The sequence below is a fragment of the Rhipicephalus microplus genome, unplaced genomic scaffold (assembly GCF_043290135.1).
Source record: "Rhipicephalus microplus isolate Deutch F79 unplaced genomic scaffold, USDA_Rmic scaffold_18, whole genome shotgun sequence".
NCBI lineage: Eukaryota > Metazoa > Arthropoda > Arachnida > Ixodida > Ixodidae > Rhipicephalus > Rhipicephalus microplus.
In genome coordinates, this window is record NW_027464591.1 from 8167563 (window position 1) to 8187339 (window position 19777).

The 19777-nt window shown below is 45.6% G+C and overlaps 1 protein-coding gene and 2 long non-coding RNA genes across 3 annotated transcripts in view; all 3 read right to left on the reverse strand.

Moving 5' to 3' along the window:
* LOC142785142 (uncharacterized) overlaps window positions 1–19777 on the reverse strand; it is a 99388-nt gene that overhangs the window by 22741 nt on the left and 56870 nt on the right. The gene's annotated exons all lie outside the window — the stretch shown is intronic.
* LOC142785110 (uncharacterized) lies at window positions 3928–7185 on the reverse strand. Its single transcript, XM_075883544.1, has one exon. It carries the CDS (start codon window positions 7001–7003, stop codon window positions 4241–4243), a length of 2763 nt encoding a protein of 920 aa, XP_075739659.1. The 5' UTR covers window positions 7004–7185; the 3' UTR covers window positions 3928–4240.
* LOC142785111 (uncharacterized) lies at window positions 3928–8462 on the reverse strand. The gene is made up of 2 exons (XR_012888853.1): window positions 7971–8462; window positions 3928–4101 (listed from the first exon to the last, which is right to left on the reverse strand). It is a non-coding gene; the product is annotated as an uncharacterized LOC142785111 (long non-coding RNA).

Sequence of the window (19777 nt, forward strand, 5' to 3'; positions counted from 1 at the left end):
TTACTTTGCACTGACAAGAACCAAACTTGAGGAACCAGAGACCAGACACGTTCAATGCTCTAGCAACTGGTCGTTTTAGGGAAACGAAAGCTCACTTTATATATCATTTGACGCCTCCTCTCCCAAAGCTTTCTGCGATTCATGTGGTAGCCATTGCCTCCTGGATCGGCACGCCCTAGACTGAGTGACAATGCCATCTGATGAAGTCCTCGTGTGAGGTCATGTTATGGCGATGTTCTGTGACGTCAGTGTGACGTTACCAGTATCGGCTATTCACTACTACGCTCTCGTCATCTCAAGTGACGTTTTAGGCTGTTCGCAGTGACAACGACAACGCCGACGATCATTTCTCAAGTTTATAAATTAATGTGTTTATTTTGTTCAATTTACCTCTTTTGTTTATTGATTGATTGCTTGATTGATTGATCCAATCATTCATTCATTTCAAAAGACACTACAGTCCCACTTGGGGGCTATAACATGGTGGGTATAACTATCGTTAGTAATGCAAGAAAAACTTAAATATATTCAGAAACATTCATATGAAAGCACTACAGAAGTAAACATCCTTAACGAAAAAGTTGGTAGTGGTTGCTACAATATGCTGAGAATGAGGACAGTTAATTATAAAAATACAGAAACAAAATTAATAAACGAAAAAAAGAAAAGTTTCGATGAGCTTTTGAAAGTAGTCGTCTAAATTATGAAAGTATCGAGTATACAGTGGGCAAATGTTTCGCTATGTTGTAAAGTGCCGTAGTTTATGCGCAAATAGTCGTGTATTTTCTTTGACATGGGTCATAAAATTTTTCCCGCAATTGATTCCTTCCTCGCATCCTAATTTTCGCACCACCCTTTCCTGGCTTCTGCTCCCATCATTCTGCTCCACAGCAACTCTGACTCGTTATCTCTCTGCTTTAGCACAGGACAGAAAAGCGTTTCTGACATTCCTCGTACCCACCTACAACGACGAGTCATCATCATCATCATCAGACTGACTACGTCCACGACGACTCATATTGGCACTAATTTGCTAACCAGAATTTTCCATAGCAAATTGTAAATGTAAATGCTAAGCTTACAGATACCCATCACTGCTAAGCTTCATGAGCCTCGTACCAGAACATGATTCATTGATCCCAACCGTAACGAGCCATTTGCCCTTTCTAACACAGTCACCACGCAGTGGTGCTAGTAATGCGTGACTTCGACTAAACTTGTCAGAAACAAAAAAAGAAAATCTTGAAGTTACTTGTCACCTCCCATATCGTAGATTGCCGTGGCACGCGTGGCTCGTCGCGAGCGCATCTCGTGAAAATGGCAGCGAGTTAGCGTAAGCCCTCGTAACCGTGTGAACCCATTTTTCCCAAGCTATATATACGCGGCATAGCTCGTGTCTCCACCACCGCGCCCGAGAGCGAACGCGTCTGCTCCCTGCAGAGGCAATCGAGCGAGCATGCAGTCGGGCTGCCTTAATTTCCCTAATGCTGCCGCGGAAGATGTGCCCCCTTCTTCGCAAGGTGTTTATTGCACGGCACCCAAAACTACTAGGGATCTAGCCCTGCTTCTTACGTGCGGTATACATCGATCGCCATTTGTTTTTGTTTTGCTACTCTGTTTTTTCATTCTCCTGCTAGGTGCCCAAGTACAACCCATGCTTTCGTATTTTCGTTTATTTTGTTGGAAATACAATTCTATTTCCGTCAGCAGATGGCGCAGAGGAAATGGAGTTCTTGGGTAAACGAATCAGCCGAGGCCGGCAAGACCTGAGCGTATCGAAAAGCAAGCGTGAAGCCCTTGTTTTGTGTCTACCGTCACGACGACTCACTTGCACTGCGCACTTCAGCCATGTTCTGTGCATCCGCACAGTGACATACAATGCAGCTCGGCTCTATACAAGGTAACCTTGGTTAAGACGTACTCGTGGGATAGTTCGTTAGGAATTATAAGTTACGTTAATGCAAATCACAAACAATGTGGGCGCCGAACATAAAAACTATCATATGCGTTTAAAGTGTGTATAATAAAGGGAGTGCAAAATATTGAGATGCATGCGGTGAAGATAGTAGCCATACCATTTCGCACATTCACGAAAGTATATGGGAGCTATAGATCACTTCATAGTGTTTACAGTGCGTATCCAGAATACATCAACAGAATGGCTACCGGGAAAAAAAGAGCAATATGAGAATTAACACTCAAGCAGTTGCAGTCTAGATTTTCTTTATCTGTACACCTCCTTTCGTTTGTTCAGTCTCTATCTTAATTTTGTGCCATGCTTACGATCATAATTTACCAAAACGAAGTTACTCAAGCTTGTACACTTGTACGTTCACCACGTTTGTGCAAGCCAGCGAGTTCGAAAATTTGGGGTCTTGTTTGGAACATGTTGACGTGTACTAACTGACGGAAGTCCGAAAGGACGCGGTTTCAGTCCACTGCGGCGTTCCACCGAAAGATGGATGCTTCCTTAAATTTTCAGAAATGATAGCAATCGTTAATCATATTTTTACTCGAGCGATTCAAGTAGTGGGCTTAAGGGGCCCAGTCCTCTGAGTACTGGACACAGTACTTCAAGCAGACCATTCCCCATGTCCAACAAGATCTCTTGGACGGCATCAATGAGAGAATGAAGCATATGACTTTGCCATCTTTCTTATGTGTGTCATCAGCGGTTGGTGAACACCCCTGAGTGGGCGTGATCTTCTGACGTTCTATGGTTAGCGAACGACTTGTAAGAATAAGCCATTCCTCTATAGAGATATTCCTCGCCGCAGTCTTCTTTGAATTTGTCGGTCCTGTTGCGGCTTGACTTAATGGTGCAGCAGTATATGTGGCGCTGTCGTTTAGAGCTTGCGCAGTCTTTGAGGTCGAACAATCGCCCTGACGCCGGACTGCTTCAGCAGCACCCCTGCGGGTCAAATTGTCTCTGACCATCTGCTTAAGCCCCATGCGCTGCTTCTTAATTTGAGGGCAGTCTTTCGATGAGGCAGTGTGTGAGTCATTACAGTTATCGTATTTAAGAAATGTGGATTGACAAGCATAATGCGAATGGGGTTCTGCACACCAAGGGCACCGTAGCGAGATCGGGCACCCGCCCTTGACGTGACCTAGTTTAAAGCACTGATGACATTAAAGTGGCTTTTGCACAAAAGGCCGAACCAGATGTCGAAAGTGTCTGATTTTGACATGAAATAGGGTGCGATCACTTTTGAAGACCTGTTCCACTCAGCGTGACTTCCCAAGGCGGTGTACCTGAGTGGCTACAGTACCCTCATTTGGCGTTTTTTGTGAGCCAAGAGCTTCTGCTTGCTCTTCTCTCTCTCTATTTTTGTATATCTTTCAAACTCCCTCATCCCTATCCCCGGTGTAGGGTAGCATACGGAACGTTCCAGATTAGTTAACATACCTGCCTTTCCTTTCCCTCCTGTTCCTCCCTCAGGGGCCTTGCACTACGATTACGGAAAGTCGTCACCCTCGAAAGATTGTGCATGCAGATCCACAGTTCATATAGAAAATTCAAAAAATGCTTCATGAGTCACAGTAATTCACTGTGCAAATATCTAAAACTGCATTTGGTATAATTTGATTACTGGTGTATTTTATTACATAATAATTGCAAAGTCTAAATGAAATTTTGATTGGAAGGAGAATCTCTATCTCGATAAAAATCCTCAAACTTGGTTGCATCCCTGGCTCCTGCGATACCTTCCGTTCCGTGGAAAAAATTTTCATCTTTTAAAGATTCCATATTTCTCTGAACTCCTACGTTAGTATGTAATCGCAAAATCCACTGAAATCAGTAGCTCCACAAGCCGTTTTGGGTGCGTACTCATCATTCTTTAAGTAGGACGTTTTCTTGAAGTACACGGCCATACCTACATATAATGACATGTATATTCACTCAATGTATCAAATCAAATCAAATCAAATCAAAATCTTTATTTCAGTTTGCACATACAAACATACAAACTAGGGATGGCGAGAAAAAAGCAGCGAATTTTACGCCGCTTGACGAGCCTGGCCATCCCCACATGTCAGCAGTAGGGCACTAAGCAGAAACAACCACTGTTCCAGGTCTTGTAAGTAAAACAACCAGGTCTTGTAGGTAGCGGAAAAAAAAAAAAAAAAAAAAAAAAAAAAAAAAAAGACCCATGTATCATAATTGACAACAGTAATTTCACTATAAAGCAATAACATAGAATTGGTACAACATATGAAGACATGAGTACATTTGATATTACAATGATACATATTGCCGAATAATGCTCTTGCGAATGGCAGAAAGAGACATAGTATTCAGGCAGTCATAAAATGATGTGTTCAAGAAATTTGGCACAATATAACTCAACATAGAAAAACCATAATTTGTTCTACACTTTGGTAATACATAACTACTTTGGGCTCTAGTATCATATGATGAGTGGCGAAACGTAAGTGGAGCAATTTTAGATAAAAAGGGGTCATTTTTCCTTATTATTCTTTTATAAAAACATGCAAATCTGTAGTCGAATAATTTGTTGACTGGTACAATATTATATTGTAGGAAGATATGTTTAGTGGGCGAATCGTAGGAGCCATTCACAATTGCGCGGAGCATTTTCTTTTGTAGGGCTTGTAGTTTTATTATATTTGACACCGTTGTATTGCCCCAGACTAGTAGGCAATAGCTTATATGGGAATAGAAAAATGCATAGTACAAAGTAAGTTTTGTTTTGGTTGGAAAAATATATCTGTTACGAGAAGTGATTCCAATTATTCTAGAGAGTGTTGTGGAAAGATTATTAACATGTGCGTCCCATGACATTGTATTGCTGAATGTTATTCCTAATGATTTAAAGGTGTCCACGCACTCGATCACAGTATCACCTAGGTATAAGCAGGGAGGTAGAAACACTTGTTTTCTTTTAGGTAGGAAAAGTACTGCTTTCGTTTTCTGTTTGTTTATTTTCAAAGAGTTAACTGAAGACCACATAGCAAGTGATGAGAGCGCATCGTTTGCAATTTTTTCTAAGTGTCCTATGTCATTAGAGGAAAAAAATAGGCTGGTGTCATCTGCATATATAATGTATTTCGCATGAGTGCTGATATTAGGAATATCATTTATATATACATTAAATAGCAGCGGCCCCAAAATGCTACCCTGAGGGACGCCATTTGAAATACTTAGAGTCTGTGAAGCGCAATTGTTAATGACTACGTATTGAGACCGTGAGCCCAGGTATGACTTCAATAGGTTAAGGGCGTGTCCACGTACACCGTAGTGCTCTAATTTTGCAAAAAGAATATCATGATTTAAGCAGTCGAAGGCTTTGCTGAAATCAACAAAAATACCAAGAGTTAAGAGCTGTGTCTCAAAATTTTTTAATATATATTCTTTTTGAACAAGTAGCGCATGTTCCGTAGATCTGTTTTGCGTAAAGCCATATTGACAGTCAGTTATTACGGAATGTTTAAGAAGAAAGCCGTTGAGTCGAACGCGGATTAGTTGTTCTAACCCCTTAGAGAAATACGGAAGAATAGACACTGGCCTGTAGTTTCCCAAAACGTTGGCGTCTCCTTTCTTATAAATCACGGTCACCCTGGCTAGTTGCATATCAGCAGGAAAATGAGCTGTTGTAAGCGCGGTGTTATAAATGTGTGTTAGACAAGGCGTAATTATATCAAGAACATACTTCACTGGCCGACTTTGAATATTGTGCGTATCAAGACTAGAGGTATCTTTTAACTTTCTGCATATAGAAAAAACTTCCGTTTCATCTGTTGGTGCAAAAAATAAGGATGGTCCTAGTTTGTCGCCTAGAAAACTAGAGATTCCAGCATTGAAATCACTGTGACCTACCTCAGAGAAAAATTTATTAAAAGTGTTAGCGAGATGCGAGCCGGACGTTTCGTTGCCTTCAATTACTAAACTTGTTATATTTCTGCCGATCGTGTTTCTATTTAAAAGCATGTTTAAGCATCTCCATTTTTCTTTTGGCTTTTTAGAAAGATTTTTGTCGAATAAGTTATTGTAATAAGCAGTTCTTGCTACTCTAATTTCTCTATTCAAGCGGTTGCGCAGTGATTTGTACTGTGCTAGTACGTCGGTGTCTCTCGTTTTAATGAACACCGCAAACATCTTGTGTTTCTTTTTAACTTGTCGTGTAAGCTGACTGGTCATCCAGGGTTTACGGGCATTCTTAGGTGCATTTATAGTAACAATGGGAAAACACGCGTTGTATAACAAAAGAAACATTTCTAGGAATTTGCTGTAAGCACCGTCAGCTGTATTTTCTTTGTATACTGGAGCCCAATCCACTAAAGCAATGCGGCTCCTGAATTGTTCGAGCCTCTCTTGAGACAAAAGTTGCCGCTGAGTTTTTGTATTTGCTTTTGAATCGATTTGCTTTTGCAGAAACAAGAAAATAGGCAAGTGGTCACTTATATCGACTGCTATGCGGCCGGAAAGGAACGCACTATTGCTATTAGTAATTATAAGGTCCAGCAGTGAAGAGCAAGTAGCAGTGATTCGTGTAGGACTACTAATTACACTGTGAAAACCGGCAGCTTGGATGATTGATGACAACTGTTGCTGCGCGGGGCTGGGAGTGCTCATATCTATGTTGAAGTCTCCAGCTATACAAGAAGAGAATTTTTCTGAATTGAAAAAGAATATCTCGCGTTCAAAGTAATAAAAAAATGTGGATAAATTTCCCTGAGGGCGGCGATAAAGGACTGAGAATGTTTGACAGGCCGACTTCACAGTTAGCATTTCTATGTCCTCGTTACAAAAGCAGTGTTCAGATAGCAGTTCACAGACATAGGTGTTTTTCACTAGTAGCGCAACACCTCCCCCACGCTTCGCTGTACGGTTAACATAAAAAGAATTATAGCCGGGCATGCGCAAAACATCCGTTTCATGACGGTACCACGTTTCAGTTAAACAGATGACGTCAAACGAGTTTGTTAAGCCTGCCAAAAAATGGGTCAGTTGATCAGCTTTGTTCACAGCAGATTGCATGTTGAAATGTATTATTTTCAACTTGTTTTTGTCTGTGGCAGCATGTGTATAAAGCTGTGAAGGCGTGAAAAGAGGTGTGGTACCCGGGCAATTTTCCAGAGGCGAGAAAAGAGCAAACAGGTCATGTATGAGTAGTTATGGCATCGAACTAAGTCATTCTCGACAAATCAGCTTGGCAGTTAATCCGAATGACATCGGAGGTCTCCGTTTTGCGTGCTAGTATGCTGCCGTTCTTTGTCCACACGTATTTCCAAGACATTTCCCTTTTCTTCCCGATAGCTGCGCCAAGAAGGCGTTTGTTGTGTGGTGTCAAATGTTCATTGACGTAGATCCGCTGTTTGGGCCCCGTGAAGTCAATATCAGAAGTTGACAGGTTTGCTTTCTTTGCTGCCTCAAGAAAATGGTTTCGTTTGGTTCGGGTCGTGAATCTGATAATAAGATTAGCATCGTTACTATTTTTGGTCTTGACGCTATGGGCAATGTCAATGTCTGCTAGGTCGAGAGGAATCTTGATAGTTTGCGCAATCCTCAAGGCCATCTCCGCGGCTCTGTCTTTAACCGTGAGTGGCAAGCCCTTTATTTCTACATTATTGAGCCTGCTGTATTGCTCTAGTTCTAGGATTTTGCTTTCAGCTTTATCTAGCCTTTCGGTTAGGTCCTTGTTTTCTTGCCTTAAAATGGCACAATCCTCTCTTGTCCTCTTGACCTCAGCAGTCAGAGTTTTCAGTTCCGCTAGAGCACTTTTGAAATCATCAGCTGTGCTAGAACAAAATGTTATGCTCTGATTCATCGTTCGGATTTCAGCGCGCATTTCGCGCTTGAAGTCTTCAATAGCCTTTACAACATCAATCGCGGGAGGCATGGTGAAACTAAATTGCAATACAAACACTCAGTCGGCAGTGGCAAAAAAAAAAAAAAAAAAAAAAAAAAAAAATGGTGGTGTACACCTATGTACTGGTGCACTCACCTATGCAGCACAAATCAATAGCATGGAACAGTTAGTCGCTTGCTCAGCGTGCCACCGCCGACTGGACGGCCGATCCGATGAAGGGGTCTTTTTGTAGCTTCGGTAGCAGGTGACGTCACGATGCTGCTGGTGCTGACCTCTCTCGTAGGCGTAGATGACACAGTGTGCTTGCGCACGCGTCCACGGCCACAGCTTCCTGGTGTGATGTCAGCAGCCCTATGCAGCACAAATCAATAGCATGGAACAGTTAGTCGCTTGCTCAGCGTGCCACCGCCGACTGGACGGCCGATCCGATGAAGGGGTCTTTTTGTAGCTTCGGTAGCAGGTGACGTCACGATGCTGCTGGTGCTGACCTCTCTCGTAGGCGTAGATGACACAGTGTGCTTGCGCACGCGTCCACGGCCACAGCTTCCTGGTGTGATGTCAGCAGCCCTATGCAGCACAAATCAATAGCATGGAACAGTTAGTCGCTTGCTCAGCGTGCCACCGCCGATGTATATGTATATTTAACGATGCGACATGTATATTCAGAGTTGACATGTATATTCACCCGATAAGACAAAACAAAGAAAGACAAATAATGATTCAAAAAGAAAAGATTTTCAAATGACATGTCGCAGTGCTTTTGAGTCCAGGAACTGGACGGCCTGGCGTGCATGCGGGATCCGGCTTATGAAAGACAACTGTCTCACTGAGTCTGAGAGCTATACCTCCTATTGCTCCTATGTTGAAATTTATTTGTGGTGAAGGTGTTAAGGACATCTTCATGTTGCGTGAACTAGCACCATTGTTCATATCGTCCAAAAGACATCCCTGTTGTCAGGGATAGGGCGTTTAGTTCACTCTGCTGGCTTTTGTTTTGTACTGCATTTTCAAACATGTAAATAAAGTTACAGCTGTGATTATTTACGAGATATTTTTTTCACAAGTATTTAACATATCTCTTGCTCTATTGCTGACATAGCTAAACCTTTTTGTATACTTCACCTTCTCAGACCAATTCCTTTCTTTATAGTAGTGTATGCCAGGAGCTATTCCAATTCACCTATTAACCTAATTTTTTTCTGGTGCATAATGAAGCGTGCTAATTATTATTGTTATTGTTGGCAGGGACACAGCTTTGTGATAATTCTATTTAGATAACCGGAGGGGCTCTCCCTGCGGAATTTTATCCTGAACTATTGGGCTTTGTTGCATGCATTTTTCACCATGTAACAGCAGAGCCTGTTTTGCAATCAGCACACCTAGATGTGCGAATTCCTGTCAACATAAATTCACTTCGCAGTTATATGGTGTCCATGATTCTATATTTTGTAGCGTGAGCAACACTGGCCGAGGTTAATCAATTGCACGTGTCTTACGGTGAACAGTGTTGCACATGCGCGAGGACCACTGAATGAGCGCACCTAGCTGGCCTGCTCATTCCAGAGGAGGGATGTCATAGACGCGCCGACGCATTATGATCGTACGCCATGGCTTGTGCACCTGGAGCCACGAGGCACGAGCCGCGTCTGCCAAGCCTCGAACCGGCTCTGCCGTGGTTCTACATACTTCTACCGGGGCGTTTAATCAGTGCGGTAGAGCCATAGAGAAACAGAGCGAAATGACTGCTCAGCGACGATAAAGGGTGGAGAAGCTTAACTCGTCGGATTTCGAAGTAGTTGCCTGGCAATTAAGGGTTGAGTGTAGGAAAACGAAAATAAAAAGGCTAAGCGCGCTACGGAAATACCATATTGGTGATTGATTGATATGTGGAGTATAACATCCGAAAACCACCTTAAAATTATGAGAGATGCCGTAGCGAAGGGCTTCAGAAATTTTGACCCCTTGGGGTTCTTTAGTGTGCACCCAAATCTAGCACACGAAACCACAGAATTTTCGCCTCCATCTAAAATTCAGCCGTCACCGCGGAGATTCGATCCCACAACCTGCGGGTCAGCAGCCGCGTACCTTAGCCACTAAACCACCACGGCGAGGCATGGAGACAACGGAGCAAAAGAAGAAATGTCTATCAAAGATAGGCTTGGTAAACAATTCGTTTGAATATGTGTGTGGCTTGTGTGAAAAGCTTGCAGGTTATTAGTATCATGTGAGAAATGTTGAGTGTGACGGTGCCACCTTAGCACACGCTGAGTATATCCTGGCATAGCCGAGCTGATCCACTGCTAATTTTTTTAAAGACAATGATCTTTCTTCGGATACTTCAACGCAGAAATTTCGGTCTGTCTGTCTCCTTGTCTGTTTATCTGTCTCTCAACCGATTCAGCCAGCCGAGTGAAAGTTTAACTCTTTTCTCAGCTTCCACTAATCCTTATTTTGTGGTTACATTCATACTAGGGAACTTTGCTAATCAGAAAGCAAATATTTTGCATATTTATGTGAAATAACACGTGAGGACTAGGTAGTGTGAGTCTTTATTAAGACAGCAGTGCTTATTACGCTGCGCTGATCATGCAACACTATGAATGAAAAAGCAGGTGTTTCCGACTTTTCGCTAAAACGACATGGTGTTTATACCTACCTGTACCTCTGTGGTATTAAAAAAATGGCCGCATATCCACGGAGTGAATGATGGAGAGTGGGGCGAAGCATTCATCCGTCCATTCGTTCTTGCTTCCATTCGTTCATGCATCTGTCTGTGTGACCATCTGTGCGTTTCCGCCCGTCCGTGCGTGCGTCCGTCCCTCCGTTCGTCCATGCATCCGCCCCTGCGTCCGTCCATGCGTTCATTTGTCTGTGCAGCCATCCGTGCGTCCGTCCATGCATCCGTCTGTGTGTCCGTTCGTTCATCTAATCGACACTCCAAATACCACCAGCTCGCATCTTTTCATCTTATATTCCGCATATAGAAGCTCCGCCATCCAGCGGACATTCCAAGGACTAAACTAGAGGTGGCACACGCACACTTTTTTACGGGTTGCGCTCTGTGTCTACTTCCCACCTTTAACCACCTCGAATTCATGGTATATACTAGTTCACTGTATGCATGGCACTGCGGCCCAACGCTCGCTAAACTTTTCTAAAACCAAGAATGTTACGCCCAGTGAGTATACCGTAGCAACCTTTTCCTGTCAGATAGTGCTCAATGTACATGCTAATGGCTACTAATTGGGAATGAGAGACAGGAGATATCGGTTTTTAGTAAACGCGCACGCTGCGAATTTTTTATTGTTCAGCAACGCACAGGATAAATCTCCCACAGGCACCACCTTGCAGGTCAAAGCGTAAGACTGGTTACGCACTACGACTACAACAAGGGACTAACAAGTGCCGGTTTAAGGAGCTTCGCCCCTAAAACTTTGATTTCGCTACATTACTTACATATGGCGTCTATATGTATTTATTGTCTTAAGTGGAGAATACTGGAGGAACACAGCATCTTGTCCATTCATACAAATCATGAGGCGTGACCACGCCCACCGTTAAGTGCTCACTACGAGTAATAACATAGGCTAGTAGTGCACTCAAATCCTGATTATAGCGAACAAACATGGTTTATTATCATGTATTTATCACAAAAATTGACAAATCCCAAGTTCAAAGGAAATCTATGATAAGCGAAGCACGAATGAGGAAGGTTTATATGTCACTTTAAAATTAGAACAACGTTACGAGGTGGAGGTAAATTATGCCGTACATGACATCTGTGTCATGATTATCATGTTTGAATCTGTCATTTACTGTCGTCATCTATTCACATCACGTGATACCAAATTTGGTATATGTGGAGCTAGCGAAACGACCGTGAGCACATTATGAGCGTGGTATATTGTCATGTTCTTACATGGCACGCCTGTCAGGATTATAATGCTTGCACCAGTCATATACTTTCGTCATCCATTCCCGTCACGTAACCCCAAGTTTGGAATATAAGGAGCTAGAAAAAATTGCCCGCAGCTTCCCTCGGGGGAACACTGAGGAGGATGCGGACCATATAATTGGTTAACGGGGTGTTAAAGTGCGACTTACTTGGGTCAATGGCTAAATTGGTTAACGTGGTTGTGAAATGGGGTGTTAAATTGCGACTTACTTGGGTCGATGGCTAAATTGGTTAACGTGGTTGTAGGAGGGGGTGTTAAATGAGTGAACACGTACACACGTATGCGAAAGGGCGGCGCTGGTCGAAGGGACGTCGATCATTGTGTTTGTGGATTCGTTGGAATTCATTTCACCGCGACCTTGGACGTCGACGCGCCGTACAAACCAACCGACGAGCGGCAACTGAGCGAGCGAGCGCCGACCTTGAGTATATATACAGCACGACGGTGCATGCACTGTCAGCTGTTGAATGTTCTCGAAGCGCGACGCCACATGCGCGTCCACTGGAGAATCAGGAGAATTGTAGATGTCGAACGCGGTGTGTAGAGGAGGAAGGGTGCACAGATGGTGGAGGAGTGAAGCGCGCGCGGTGTGTAGAGGAGGAATGGATGCACAGATGGTGGAAGAGTGGGCGACGGCGCGACGGCGCATGCGCGCGCGTCAGCTGTCGAATGTTCGAGAAGCGGTGCGGACGGCGCGGACGGCGCACTACAAGGCGCGAGTATAAGATGCTCCGCATCTAAAACGGCCGCGAGCGCATCATGAAAGGCCCAATATACTCCCATGTATCGTTGACGCGCGCGCACGCTGGGCATATCGACGCTACGTTAGCAAAACACGAGTACTGTACAGTTAGATGACGTGCGCGACCAGCGCGCCCAGCGTCTGTCGGCGCGGCCCGACGGTAACCAGCCCGAAATGCGACATGCTGCATTTCGCACCGATGCGTTACCCAGACAACACTACATCTCCCTCTTTTCGTGACGGAGGCATACCGGACGCGCTACAATGCGAATGCGTCAAAGCAACGCAGCGCGGCGCGCGTCTGCGAGTATGCATGGCAGGACCGGTGCCTGGCGGGGCAACGCCAGCGTGACGCGACGAAATGAACACCGGCGAGCACGGGCAGCGCGTAACGTCGAAATGTATTGGCGCCTTCACTGTGGCATGTTGTCATGTTCTTACATGACACGCATCTCATGATTCTCATGTTTGCACCAGTCACAGGCCTTCGTCATGCATTCGCGTCTCGTAATACCAAATTCGGTATAAATGAAGCTAGCGAAACGGCTGCCAGCGCATCATGAGCGTGGCATGTAATCTGGTTGGGACATGACATGCATCTCATGATTATTGTGTTTACATCAGTCACATACCTTGGTGATCCATTCACGTACCGTAATAGAAAATTTAGTATATGTGACGCTAGCAAAACGTCCACGAGCACATCATGAGCTTGACATGTATTCATGTTGTTACATGACACGCATGTCATGATTTTCATGTTAGGATCCGTCGCTTGTGTTCGCCATGCAATCATGTCATATCATACCAGTTTTGCAACATGCCATATGAACTAAACCACCGCAAGAGCTGCAGGACCATGAAATGTAAATCATGACATTCATGACACCCCTGTCACGATTTTCATGTTATGACTGGCCAGTTATGTTTATCATACAGTCATGTTATGTTCTACCAAGTTTGGTATCGCTAACATTATCCAAACGGCCAGGAGAGCTAAAAGTCGTAAGCGGCTAGATAGTTAGGAACGCTCAGCGTCACCGAAGTTCGCCGAGAATCGCTTCGCATTTGTTACTGGTGACAGAAGGGCGCACTTTGAGCACTATTTTACCAGAAAAGGTTGCCACGTTAACCCCGATGGGCGTAGCCTCCTGCTTTTAGGAAGGTGTAGCGAAGGTTAGGCCGCAGTGTCATGAACTAGCGGCGGTTAAAGGGGGGAGGGGGAACCAGGTGCGAAGCGCTGGCCGTTAGAGAGTGCGCGCTTGCCGCTACTCTTGTCTGGCCGTGTGACCTCTCGTTTAATCCTTGAAATATCCGCTGGATGGCGGTACTCATATATGATGATTATATGATGAAAAGATGCCAGAGGGCAGTACTGGGAGTGTTTACTAGATGGACGGATGGATGGACGGACGCAAGAATAGACGAATGAACAGATGCACGGATGGATGGATGGATGAATGGATGCATCAGAATCGAAAGTTGGGCTACTTGGGCGCTTGTCCTCTCTTCCTTTCTGTTTAATCGTGCGCTTGAACGACAGTTATACCATGAATGGACGCATGAATAGACGGACGCATGGACGAGCACAGGGACGGATGCACGGGTGGACGCATGGACGGACACAAGCACAAGCTGACGGACGCACAGATGGACAGACGGAAGGGCGCATGAATGGACGTATGCATGGATGGACGGATGGATGGCCAGACAGACGTACACAGACTGATGGATGCTTCTACCACTCATCATCATGCACTCTGTGGATATACTGTAATTTTTTTATTGACTTGCGCCTGGAGTGCGTCACACACGTCAAAATGTTGTACGGCAAAAAAGGGGTTTTTTCCTGATCGTGATACTGTCGCTTCCTCAACGCGTGTAGTGGAATCTCATCGGCCCCTCGTCCTAACTTATAGTTTTGAAGCCCCAATGATACGGCCTAAACAAATTCGTGTTGTAGCGGATATGACTTTTCGCGCTGCTATACATCAATAAGGAGCTTTCTCTCGAACCAGAACCAGATGCTTGTGTTTTCGAAATGACATGCATGTGTTGTCTGTCTTGCTGCATTGTTCGTAGTTCAATAAGGTTCAATGCGTTCTTCATCAGAGAGGCATCGTTTTCTGTTTTTGGTTTTTCATGTTCCTCACAATCTGATGGACTCTCCATAACTCCCGACGCAAATGAAGTGAACAGGATGCGCTTCGACGCTGAGCCTCCTGAAATCCACCATTGGCTGCGTGAATCGCGGACACTGTGAAGTGACTCTGTCTGATCGCGTTTGCCCTTGAATTAGGTTTAGTTTAGCTTCCGGTTCCAAGCAGACATGTAAGTCGGTACGCATTCTCTGCATCTTTCAGGAGCACGTGAGACACGCTCGTATGCGTCCATGTTCACGGACTGACTTCTGAAGTTAGGCCTAGCGCACGATGTAACATACAATTTTTATATCTAACACTGTGGCCTAGAGTCATAAACACTCTCCCTCTGTGTGTGTCCTTTTTTTCGCAGTACCTTTTCGTTTATACTTTGTTTAAGTGTTCTGTGGCTGGTCAAACGAGACAGTATTCGGTTAAACTCGAAGGTCAATATAGACACGAGTGCAATGACGTCATGGTTTGCAACTTTCTGGAGTAAATAATGCGCGCTCCCGAAACGAACATGTCTGCTACGTGAATAGCTATACCGTAAAAATTTGTCATAATGAACAAAAATATCCCGGCAGCTCTATTTAGAAGCTTATGACCATCAAAGTGACTGCAAGATGTCAATTAGAGATGACAAAGATTACTGTCAAATAACGCCTTTTTATCAAAAAAAGGAATAATAAAACCATCGATGTAGCGTTTCCTTTGCATGGTGACAGTAGGCTCTCAAAATAGCTAGGGCAGGTTAAAATTAATTTTTTTTTATTTGTTGGCATCGGATGTTGGCAATAAATGTTTTCATACAACATGTGCTCGTCGTCAACATATTCACCGTACACTTCCCTAACATCACATCATTTACGGCTTCTTTTTTTTAAAGGGCTCATTTCGCAGAAATTCCGGTGACGGTGTCAGCGTCGGTGTCGGTGTCATCGGTTGTGAGCGGAAAATCATCTTATGCGTTGCCGAGAACTCTAGAACAATGTAATAAAACAAAGAAATGATAAAAAACCCTGAGGCAGAGTAGGCACCGAACTAGGGTTGTTTGGAACCGAGTGAAGATCAAGCCCGGGTTGTTTGCGTTGCAAGTGGATGCTCTGCCACACGGCCACACCTCTGCTTGTGAAAACAGTGAAAATAACATCCTCTGCTTATAAATGCAGTGAAAGAAGCTTTCATGCTTGACACACACGCGTCCTGTATATATGCTCACAAGGCAACATGCAATATTGTTGTAAAGATGCGTGGTGAAACGTTCATTGCCAATGGGCGTGAGAGTATATATTTATTATATTGGCTGCTTGGATGAAAGCCAGTACCTCACTACAAAAAGCACGCACGCTATGGCGCTTATTCTCTTAAGGGCACGCAGTGGGTACATAGCTTATTCGAAAAGGTTTCTTGCACTAATTGTTTGAATTACGCACTAGGCTCAGGATATCGCTATTGCGTTCAACTCCTTGAGGCGAAGCTTTAGGGTCGCCTAATATTTTATGTTAAGGTCCACCTCAACCCCACAGATGTTTTGCCATCACGAATATCACGTTATAAAACATGTACTAAGAAATCGCAAAAAAAACTAAAAGAAAAAAATGGTAGCATATCCACGGAGTGAAGGATGGATAGTGGGGCGAAGCATCCGTCCGTTCATTCGTTCTTGCTTCCATCCATTCATGCGTGCGTCTGTGTGGCCGCCCGTGCGTCCATCCGCCCGTCCATGCGTGCGTCTGTTCGTGCGTCCGCACGTTCATCTGTGCATCCGTCCCTGCTTTTGTCCATGCATCCGCTCCTGCGTCCGTCCATGCGTCCATCTGTCCATGCAGCCATCCGTGGGTCCGTCCATGCATCTGTCTGTGTGTCCGTTCGTCCACCTATTCAACACTCCAAGTACCACCATCTCGCATCTTTTCATCGTATATTCCTCATATAGAAGCACCACCATCCAGCGGAAATTCCAAGGACTGAACGAGAGGAGGCACACGCACACTTTCGTACGGCTTGCGCTTCGTGTCTACTTCCCACCTTTAACCACCTCGAGTTCATGGTATATACTAGTTGACTGTATTCATGGCACTGCGGCCCTACGCTCGCTAAGCCTTTCTAAAACCTAGGAGGTTACGTTGAGCGAGTATAACGTAGCAACCATTTTTTTGTCTCCTGTGCGTTGTTGAACAACGAAAAATTTGCAGCATATGCGTCAACTAAAAGCCGAATTCTCCTGTCTCTTCTACCCCCTTAGCAGCCATTGGCATGTACATTGAGCACTATCTTTTACTGTTTAACTACGCACAGAAGAAATCTCTCGCCGGCACCACCTTGGCGGTCAAACTTTTATACTTGCTACACACTGCTACAACGGCTATGAGGGACAAACGGGTGCCGCAATAAGGAGCTTCACGTCGGGCTGACTCTGGTTTGCAAGTGCTAAGGACGTCCCTGATTGTTCTACGTCAGGGGCGTCCATCAGTACGAGTCATGGTGCCCGTCACGTCATGGACGCCTTCGAAGTCGCTTGTCTCCGACGTTGTTGTCCCTACGGGGACTAGCGCCGAGACCGTCGTTGATGCGACGGCCTCAATACTCGGCCTCTAAGAGGTATACTGCGTGCAGCATCAGGGAGCTTGAAACTTCCAAGTCACTGTGAAGAACATGGCCTCCATGTCTCTAATCATCAATGCTGGCTGCCTGGTGATTGGCGGCGAGCGTGTGCAAGTCGTTTCCGTTGACCCACAAGTGACCAACGTCGCCTGCCTGTTCCTGCCATCGTTCGTCTCACACGAAGCTCTCGTCCAAGCGTTATCCCCATGTGGCAAGGTGCTCACTGTCACCAGTGGTTTAGCGGGCGACGCGGCGTACTCACTGGAACGCGGTATGTTCGAATGGAGATGAACGCCACTAATCCTTTGCTGAACTACCTTTGCATCTCCGGTCACTGCGCTACGTTTGACTACCGTGGTTTCCAGCGTGTATGTCGAAGATGCGGCTCAGGGGACCATCTACTAGCCCAGTGCACAACACCGTATTGTGGTCGCTGCGGTGTGCACGTCACGTTAGCGAAGGATGTGACCGCCCATGTCGATGCTGCGGGGACGGTCACCCAACTGTGGTTTGCCCTGTCCGCCGCTCTTACTCAGACGCTGCCGCTGGTGCCTTTCCACCACTGACACCGGCAACTTAACCAACTACCGACTCGGGGGACGCAGAGGAGGTCACCGACGCTGTGCTGGCCTCACCCCTACAAGTTCCTTCAAACGAAGCGCACAACGAAAGCGCGATTGTCGATGCGACGCTTGGCGCGTCGGCCTCCCCTCTGGTGCAGGAACCGTGCGCTTAGAAAGACGCAACACACTGCCCTGAAAACGGCTTCGGCGTCTCTTCTCTGACGCCACTTGATGTTCAGTGCGCGAATGACCCCAGTTCTCAGGCTGCTGTTGTTGCAGTTGACCCTACGAACCCTGTTATTTCGTAAAACAGTGGCGAAAATACCACACACTCTTCTGTTGCGGCTGCTCCGACCATTTCGACATCGCGTCGTACACGTAAAAAAACGCCCATATATAGGGTGCCTACACCGGCCTGCCGAGACGTGGACAGTGCTGCCAGCATCAAGGTTGTGGATCCAAGCTTACCGGCGGCTCAGTCCCTACCTCCTCAGGACACGTCTTCGGAAGACGGCTTCAGCCTGGGACTGGACAGTAGCATCGGACTGTCTAGCCTTGCCGATTTTGACGTCCAAATGGGAGCTCCACGTGAAACAAAGCGAGGGCGCACTTCCAGCTCTTGCTCCGATGAACGCAGTGATGGCCGTGGTAAATCCCAACGGTCCAACGGTCCAAAAAACCTCGGCCCTCTTCTGGAGGATCGAACAGTGCGTTGTAATTTGGTTGAGCAAGTGCCCCTGGACATTTTCCAGGACACCGTCTAGAACTATGCGTCCAGGTTAGTCTTTCATTTTTATTATGGCTACTACACTGCATAGTATTTTATTGAACGTTCAGGGTTTTCGCAGTCCGGCAAGGCAGGCTGAAGTGATTAGCGTCGCCCGCGCTGCCAATTGTAATGTTTTGTGCCTCCAGGAAAAAATTTCTTCTCGCTATCTGACGTGCTTGCTATTAAACGAAAGTTCAACCTAGATTGTTATTTCTCTTTCGCTAGATCTCGTTTTACGGGAGTAGGTATTATTTTTAATCGAGCTCTATTACGGGATCATCATGCTTTTTACGATGGCATGGGCAGAGTTTTGGCTTTAGACTGTAGCTACTTTTCTTTCAGATTAAGGATATTGTGTGTGTATAGACCAGCGCAAGCTGGACAGTCTAATGACTTTTAGAGACCTGGATGTGTTTTTTCTTGATGGTCGTGATGTCATATTGATTGGCGACTTCAACTGCATTCTAAATACGCGAACCGATGTACAAGGTTCTGGCTGGGGCCGATCTGCTTGGAATTCACGCGAGCTGCGTCGCTTTGTCCACCACTTTTCATTGCTAGATGCGCACAATGTAGTGCACGGACATACCTTTGTTTGGACATGGCGACGTAGATGATCCTCCAGCAGGCTCGACCGGGCTTATATCCCACGAGCGTTAGAGGCGTTTGTCTCCGATTTATGCGTTCCGTCCTTCCCACCTCCTGTGTACGTATCTGATCATCGGCCTATTGTCTTGAAGCTCGAAGTTCCAATTTCTTCTTCGGAAAAGCCATGGCGCCTTGATGTTCGCGTCCTGCAGGACGCGCGCTCAACATCAGATTCGTCACGCGCATTGCGTGTGTCGCTCACGGCGTCTGGTCCTGAAGATTGGGATGCGCTTAAAACACAGTGGCGCCTGCGCTGCGCAGAAGGGCATTCGCTTCATCGACGCATTTCTGAAGAGCTTGCTGATACTGCGATGAAGTTACGCATTGCTTTGCGCGCCGAGACGTCTTCTCCTCTGATGCGAGCGTGGCCGCGTGAGCTGCGTGAACGCTTTCAACGCTTGACTGCTGCTTCGTCCCTGGCGGCAGCAGCATGGGGCTGTCGACACAACCCATGTGCACATCCCGGGGTGCTGCGCTACGCGAGACATTCGTTTTTTGGGCAATAGAGAGTTTTAG

Excerpts from the sequence above, each read along its gene's own strand:
- LOC142785110 (XM_075883544.1), bottom strand. The coding sequence starts at position 7,003 with ATGCAATCTGCTGTGAACAAAGCTGATCAACTGACCCATTTTTTGGCA.